This window comes from Oryzias melastigma, linkage group LG9, assembly GCF_002922805.2.
Source record: "Oryzias melastigma strain HK-1 linkage group LG9, ASM292280v2, whole genome shotgun sequence".
NCBI lineage: Eukaryota > Metazoa > Chordata > Actinopteri > Beloniformes > Adrianichthyidae > Oryzias > Oryzias melastigma.
Window position 1 is genome coordinate 1,342,659 of NC_050520.1, and position 8,539 is coordinate 1,351,197.

General features: G+C 38.5%; 2 protein-coding genes across 2 annotated transcripts; both read right to left on the minus strand.

Annotated features, from left to right (window-relative positions):
- Window positions 1–2,011: 2,011 nt before the first annotated feature.
- LOC112148705 (nuclear factor 7, ovary) lies at window positions 2,012–3,762 on the minus strand. The gene has a single exon (XM_024275996.2). The coding sequence runs from the start codon at window positions 3,567–3,569 to the stop codon at window positions 2,154–2,156; it is 1,416 nt and encodes a 471-aa protein (XP_024131764.1). The 5' UTR covers window positions 3,570–3,762; the 3' UTR covers window positions 2,012–2,153.
- A 3,165-nt stretch (window positions 3,763–6,927) lies between these two features.
- Window positions 6,928–8,514, minus strand: LOC112148707 (nuclear factor 7, ovary-like). Its single transcript, XM_024275998.2, has one exon. It carries the CDS (start codon window positions 8,363–8,365, stop codon window positions 6,950–6,952), a length of 1,416 nt encoding a protein of 471 aa, XP_024131766.1. The 5' UTR covers window positions 8,366–8,514; the 3' UTR covers window positions 6,928–6,949.
- Window positions 8,515–8,539: the final 25 nt, after the last annotated feature.

Consider the following 8,539-nt stretch of genomic DNA (forward strand, 5'->3'; position numbering starts at 1 on the left):
AGGAAAAAAATGGCGCAAAAGGGAAGTCACGTAATACATGTGCGCGTGATTAGGGCGTGGTTAGGGAAAGGGGATCGGGGACTGACAGTGCTCTTCTGCCGCGTGTACCAAACCGATCATTTCAAAAATGTCGTCATCATGAAATAAATACGTCGTTCTGAAAAACAGCATTGTGAAATAAAAAGGACACTTTGGAAAACAGTAATTTTGAAATAAAAGTTTCTACAAAAAAAAAACTCACATGATTATAATAATATCCAACATGAAAAAAAAATATTATGATATATGTTTTTTATTATGAAATGTTTTTAACATAAAAAATATGTTTTAATGTAAAAATGAAATACATTTCATAATAAAATGGTCCATTTAAATTTTAATGAAATGTATTTCATAATAAAATGGTCAATTATTTATTGAAAAGACTTTTATTGGAGTGTTGCTTGATTAAATTATGTTGTATTTATTTATATAATTATGAACAGTTTGGGCTTCCATAGAAAACAGATAATTTTTATTTACTTATCTGACGGCGGCTGCAGGATCTAACTCTGTTTATGAATCCATCTGATCCATTAATGAAAACCAACTTTGATCATATTTATTAAAGGCAATGCTTATAAGAAACCATAAATAACATCTTACCTATTTAATATTTATTTACAGGCTGTCAAACATGTTTGAAGTCTAATGTTGATGTCTAATTTAAAAAAATTGAAGGTTTGCAGCATGGTGTACTATATTCAAGGAAGTAAAAATATATTTCAAAGTAAAATAACAATTTCCTGATTTAGTTTGTTTTAAAAAATAAAAAATTCAGGTAAATTAATTTAATAAAGCAGACTCCTGTAACATTTCTGCACACATAATGACATTTTTTGGTTTCTCACACATTTTACAGATGAATTTGTAAAATGTGTGAGAAACCATTTAGGAGGATGACGATAACAAAGTTGACTCTTCTGTACATCAGAAGAGCTTGAAAGCAAGCATGAGAATCTGTCTTAAATAAATAATAAAATGTTAATCATGAATATTTTCTTTCAAACATTTGAAAGTCTGACAGAGAGTTAGAGGTAAATGTGTTCAGAAAGACGGTCCAGTGACAGAGGGAACTTTCTCTCCATCTTCTGCTGATTTCAGGGATGAAAACCTCAAAGCAGAAACTGTCTACAGTTGGAGGGAAATGCAGAACAGAAATCTGGGTTTGATGTTAACAAGATGAAGAAAATGTTTCTGACTTGAGAAGAAGAAGACTTGAAAATGTGGAAAAACAGATTCATGTCTCCATGGATTTTCTGGTTTGTCTGGTCTGTAAAGATCCAACTGAAGAATTATTTTCAGGTGTAGAATAACACAGGTGAGCTTTTACTCATGAAGAGGATTTAACAGCTTCACATTTATTTGAAATCAAACAGCTGAAAAATGTAATACTTTAATGAACATTTTTAGAGAAAATTTGTTGAAATCTGGAATTGAATTCAGATGTAAAAAAGTTTGAGACACTAAAGAACAAATGAAACAGATTCAATCAGCCTTTAATGAGAATTTACAAAACATCAACATTTTCTGGATCACTGCAGGAACAATTTTATCCAGAAGGAAAAACGATAAGAGAATAAATGGAACCGATGTTTGAGATCCCAAGTACAAGCGGCTGAAATGAGTTTTCTCCGCAGGGTGGCTGGACGCTCCCTTAGAGATAGGTTGAGAAGCTCAGTCACCCGGAGAGAGCTTGGAGTAGAGCCGCTTCTCCTCCGCATCGAGAGGAGCCAGTTGAGATGGCTCGGGCATCTGGTCCGGATGCCTTCTGGATGCCTCCCTGGAGAGGTGTTCCGGGCATGTCCCACTGGGCGGAGACCCCGGGGAAGACCCAGGACACGCTGGAGAGACTCCCAGAGGAGCTGGAGGAAGTGGCCGGGGAGAGGGAAGTCTGGGCATCTTTTGCTTAGACTGCTGCCCCCGGGACCCGGTCCAGATGAGGAGAAGAAGATGGATGGATTTTTTTGGTGAAATTTCAGTTTTTAAATAATATTTTCAGCTTAATTGTTGGAAAAAAAAAAAACTGAACCACATTGTGATGATCATTATGATGAAAGAAAAAGATCCTAGTTTTTTTTTTTTTTTTTTTATGTCAGAAGAGTCAAATCTCCTCAATCAGTCGGACAGATTTGGAGTTTAGAGGTTTTTGCATCTCCAGATTGTCCAACATAGAAATATGGGAAAAGTTTCTCAGTGAAAGTGTCTATGTGAGTGTAGATGTGAGTCATGTCAACAGGGTTGTAGAAGGACACCTCCCCCCTGTCATAGTCCAGCTGGACTCTGATCTTCTGGAGACTCTTGGTCACAGTGAGAGTCTTACCATCACCGTTTGTGTATTTTCCATTATAATGTGATAAACACCAGCATCCATCTTTTGGTGAAGCAGAACACTCTTCCTTCCTGTTAACAGACTCTTTAGCCACACCAATGAACCATGTAGGATGATCTCCCACCTCCACCTCCCAGCTGTGTTTCCCTGATCTGAAACCCTCAGAACCAAAAACATCAGGATATTTTAGGAATCTCTCTGGATTATCAGGAAGCTGCTGAGAAGTTTTTCCTCGTCTCACACTGGTCAGATCATCAGACAGATAAAGACATCTGCTTGCAGTGTTTGGGTCCAGGACGACGGGACTGAAGTGGACCTTCTCTTTCATCTTCTCCCAGACTCTGAAGGACAGGTTGCCCACATGTTTGGCCACATCTATCAGAGCTCCTGAGAGCAGCTGTGGGTCTGACAGCGAGCTCTGGGCCCTGGCTCTGCTCTGAGTGTCTTTAGAACTGCTGAGGAACGCCTCCTTGTCTTTCTGCAGCTCTGCTTCAACAGCACTGATACTTTCTGACAGAGAGGACATCTGCTCCTGGATCCTCTTCATCTCTCTGCTCACAGTCTTGCCCTTCTGCTCCTCTTCCTCCTTCAGAGCTGCCAGTCTGGACTCCTCTTCCTCCTTCAGGAACTGGTGGAGCTTGTTGAACTCTGCTCTGATCTGTCTCTCTGTGGACAGCAGCTGCTTCTTGGAGTGTTGAATCATCTGATTGTATGTTTCCTCCACTTCTTTGTATTTCATCTTCTTGTCCTGCAGAGACTTTAAGTCAGATTTCAGCTCCTCCTTCAGCTCTTTGACTGCTTCTTCTACAGGAACCACTTTGTGACTCTGGTGCAGAGAAAACTCACAGACAGGACAAGAATCTCTCTGCTCATCTTTACAGAACAGTTTGGTTTCTCCTGAATGTTTCCTGCAGACCTCCGTGATCTTCTGCTCTCCTGTTTTTGTCTCTGATGATTCCGATTTCTGTCTTCCAGCAAACGAGTCAGCAAGTTCCTTCAGGCTAAAGTTCACAAATGGATGATCTTTAGATGATTTTCTTTTACAGATGGGACAGTTTTTGCTCAGAGTTTGTTCCCAGAACCTCTTCAGACAGCTCGAACAGAAGTTGTGGTTGCAGCTCAGAGTTACAGGATCATTGAAAGTCTCTGAACAAATGTGACAGTTCAGGTATTCCAGAAGAGCAGCTCTCTCAGCCATTTCTAACCAAAATCTTTCAGTCTCAGGACTCACCAGCTTCTGTCTTGAACTTCAGGCTGAAAACATTCCACAAATCTTTGTCTTTCCAGCAGAGATCCAAACAGCTTTAATGGCGTCTGAGTTCACTTCAATTCCAAAGTCAGAATCACTTCAGTTTCTTCAGCAGTTGATTCCTCAATCTCCTTCGTTCCCTTCAAGCTGAACTTTAGACCGTTGAGCAACAGTCCAGTTGTTTTCCCTCCTATCTCTGCTATGACGCAGGTTGGCTCTGGTTCAGGAGGACTTTGACATTTTATAGTCCTTGCTAACATTCATCTGTGGATTGTGGATCTTCTCTGACTTCAGCCTTAGTCTAATCCTTCAGATGTTCATCTAAATTCTTGAATGAATTTTATTTGACAGTCTTCTTCCTGCAGCAGTTCTCCTGTTGCTGCTTCACCTTTCCATACATTTACTGTAGTGTTCGTTTAAAATGTTGGAATACAGCCCTTTGTGAACAACCAGCTGGTTTCCCAGCCGTCTTCACTCCATCAAGTAGCTTACTGACCCAGACTGAGAACATTTAAACTTTTGATTAGTTTGTTAAACAGGAGTCTCAACAATTGTAGTTAGGATAATGAGCTGGAAGCCTTTTTTGTGGCAAACAGCAAGTCAAGTGTTTTATTGTTCTTGATCAACAAGTTCAGGAGAGCAGAAATTGTGGGCGTGGTTGAAGTATCCAGATATTATTAGAAGGGACTGTAGATGTGCTGTTTGTAGTTCAGAGACAGTGCTGAGGATGTCTTCATGAGCTGTTTTAGCATCTGCAGCCAGCTGGATGTTAACAGTTAACACAATAACAGGTGAAAACTCATGTGGCAGATTGTATGACCGAACACTAACCTGAGGATCCAGAGCTACATGTGGCTCTTTTATCTCTCTATTGTGAAACTTTGGCTTTGAGGAAAAAAGATCATGATTTGAATAAATCATGTTGTTACTTAGATTTTCAACTCATCAGATAACTGAGCAATAAGATGGTAAAAGGCTAACTCTTCTATGAGAACGGTTTAATATCACAACCAGCTGAAAGCACATATTTTTATCTTCTGCTGCACAACAAGATCCGTTCAAAGGCAAAGTTCTAATTATATAATTGTTTTTATATGTGAAGATTTAAAAAATTGATTCTACTTTAATGTTGTTGTGCTCATTTTTGATAGCCAAAGTAAAAGAATGGTGCAGCACCAAAGTCATGACAATAGAAAATGGTATCATTAACTTTTTAAAAAATGTAATTCAAGTAAATCTGCTGCTCGTGGATGATCTTATTTGACAAAGGATGTATTTTATTTTGAAATTAACTTTTATGTGCTGCTGGTACAAGTTAAGGAAGTTGAAATTGGTATTTATAGAAGAATATCACGCTGTTATAAGTTAATTATCGGCAATATTTACAAAGTTACAAATCTCAATGGTCACATAAACATGAATAAAGTCCAACACGGTATTAAACAGTGTTGGATTGCATTAAAAAAGACTAAAAACGTCTTCCACGTCTTCATCATCCATGAGTCCATAAATGGTTTTCTGTCTGGTCAGCACATTTCTGCTAACATTAGACTGGTTCTGGACTTAGTGGATCTTGAAGATTTGATCCCGGTGATCCTGTAATTCTGGTTTTAGATTTTCAGAAAGCTTTCCACACAGTTAGCCATAAATGTATCATCGACACCTTATCATTTTAAACTTTGGACAGTTTTTCATCAAGGTCTTTCAAACTCTCTACAAACATAATAACAGTGCTGTTAAACTTTTATGGCACTACTAGTGGATTTAATATTAACAAAGGAGTGTGACAAAGATGTTCAACTTCACCAAATATATTTTTACTTGTAGATCGAATTTTAAAAGATCTGATCCAACAGGATCAGGATCATTTAAAGGCTTTGAGGTGTTTGATAAAGAACTCAAATATCTTAACTTGCAAACAGAACCACATTTTAAAGAGATATCATATTTCAAGACATGAAAGAGCAGAAAAACAGATTCAGTCAGCCTTTAATTAGAATTTATCAACAAAACATCAAAGTCACATTTTCTGGATCACTGTGGGATCATTTTTACACAGCAAAAAAAAAAAACAGAAATTTATGGAACCAACATTTGTGGTTTTAGTCTTCCAACATTCAACAATATCTCATTAACAGCATTAACCATTAGCAAGAGCTCATCTCTTTCCAAAAACAGTTCATCTTTTCTCCAAAACATAGTTATTTGATCATTTGATGGGTGAGTGCCCTCAAAACACATCGTCTCTTCTGTTGGGTGTATTATTTAACTTGACATTTAATTACAGCAGTTACAGAACTGCAGTGAATCCTGACTGACAATCCAGTTTCAGACAGAAATGTTTTCTGATTCGGTCTAATGATGACGTTTATGGAGAATTGAAAAAGACCCTTAACTGACGTTTTAAGGCCACAGTCGAAGGATGTCCTCTAGTGGCAGCAAGATGCACTACATCCAAAAGAATGGAAATGATTTTCAAATTAAAAGAACATTTTCAGGATTGTATTTATTAAATCAATTTAATAAGTTATTAAATGTATTTATACAAAATATATAATGTATATTTATGTAAAATAAATAAATAAATAAATACATTCACATAAAACCCATGGTAATCTTTTTTTTGGATCTCTTAAATAAACTGAACTCCTGTAATATTGCTGCACTCATTGAATAAAATTAATAGTTTCTTATAAAATTCAAGTGATGATTTTCTTAAACAGTGAAGTGTTTCCATTAAGCAGATGATGTTTAAACAAACACAGCAGGTTGAACATAAGAACAACACAAGCTGAATAATGGCAGAGAAATTTAGATAATAAGAGCATAATCAGGACATGTTGAACTTTATTAGTTAAAGGAGTGAAAGCTCAGCTGTACAACCTCAGGAAAGGTGAGTGGCATACTTGAGACACAAACAGGCATAAAGAGCAAAGCTGCTGAATAGAGTGCAAATTAAAAAAAACTCAGCCCCGACGACTGTAAAACTGTAAATTGTTTTGATCCGTATTTTTTTAATTTATTTTTTAAAAAGTGGAAACTGAACTTAAACAATGAATACAGCTTAAAAAATGTTTACCAAGAAAGTTGTTCTGGCCTGTTAATATTTGAATTTCTATCTATGAAACACAGTGGTGGAATTGTAATGATGAGGACTGAGTTGTTCACAATGAAGAACAGAAATTTGGAAGAAATGAAGCAAAATGTTTCTGACTTGAGAAAAAAAACTTTAAAATGTGAAGAAGCTGTTAAAACCTCATGAGATGACCACTGTGATGAAAGAAAAAGATCTCCATTACTTCTTTTGATAACAAAAGAGTCAAATCATCTCAATCAGTCGGACAGATTTGGAGTTTAGAGGTTTTTGCATCTCCAGATTTTACAACATTGAAATATGGTAAAAGTTTCTCAGTGAAAGTGTCTTTGTAAGTGTAGATGTGAGTCATGTCTTCAGGGTTGTAGAAGGACACCTCCCCCCTGTCATAGTCCAGCTGGACTCTGATCTTCTGGAGACTCTTGGTCACAGGGACAGTCTGACCACCACAGTTTGTGTATTTTCCATTATATTGTAATAAACACCAGAATCCATTTTCTGGTGAAGCAGAACATTCTCCCTTCCTGTTAACAGACTCTTTAGCCACACCAATATTCCAGATAGGATGATCTCCCACCTCCACCTCCCAGCTGTGTTTCCCTGATCTGAAACCCTCAGAACCAAAAACAGAAGGATGTATCACATTTCTTTCTGGATTATCAGGAAGCTGCTGAGGAAATTCTCCTTGTCTCACACTAGTCAGATCATCAGACAGATGAAGATCATCATGTGCAGTGTTTGGGTCCAGGAGGACGGGGCTGAAGTGGACCTTCTCCTTCATCTTCTCCCAGACTCTGAAGGACAGGTTGCCCACATGTTTGGCCACATCTATCAGAGCTCCTGAGAGCAGCTGTGGGTCTGACAGCGAGCTCTGGGCCCTGGCTCTGCTCTGAGTGTCTTTAGAACTGCTGAGGAACGCCTCCTTGTCTTTCTGCAGCTCTGCTTCAACAGCACTGATACTTTCTGACAGAGAGGACATCTGCTCTTGGATCCTTTTCATCTCTCTGCTCACAGTCTTCCTCTTCTGCTCCTCTTCCTCCCTCAGAGCTGCCAGTCTGGACTCCTCTTCCTCCTTCAGGAACTGGTGGAGCTTGTTGAACTCTGCTCTGATCTGTGTCTCTGTGGACAGCAGCTGCTTCTTGGAGTGTTGAATCATCTGATTGTATGTTTCCTCCACTTCTTTGTATTTCATCTTCTTGTCCTGCAGAGACTTTAAATCAGATTTCAGCTCCTCCTTCAGCTCTCTGACTGCTTCTTCTACAGGAACCACTTTGTGACTCTGGTGCAGAGAAAACTCACAAACAGGACAAAAAGCTCTCTGCTCGTCTTTACAGAACAGATTGGATTCTCCTGAATGTTTCCTGCAGATCTCCATGAACTTCTGTTCTCCTGTTTTTGTCTCTGATGATTCAGATTTCTGTCTTCCAGCAAAAGAGTCAGCAAGTTCCTTCAGACTGAAGTTCACAAGCGGATGATCTTTAGATGATTTTCTTTTACAGATGGGGCAGTTTTTGCTCAGAGTTTGTTCCCAGAACCTCTGCAGACAGCTCCCGCAGAAGTTGTGGTTGCAGCTCAGAGTTACAGGATCATTGAAAGTCTCTGAACACACGTGACAGTTTAGGTATTCCAGAAGAGCAGCTCTCTCAGCCATTTCTAACTAACGTCTTTCAGTCTCAGGACTCACCAGCTTCTGTCTTTGAGTTCAGGGTGAAAATAATCCACAAATCTTTGTTTTTCCCAGCAGAGATTTAAACAGCTTTAATGGCGTCTGAGTTCAGTTCAACAAAGTCAGAGTACTTTCGGTTTCCATAGATGTCATTTCCTC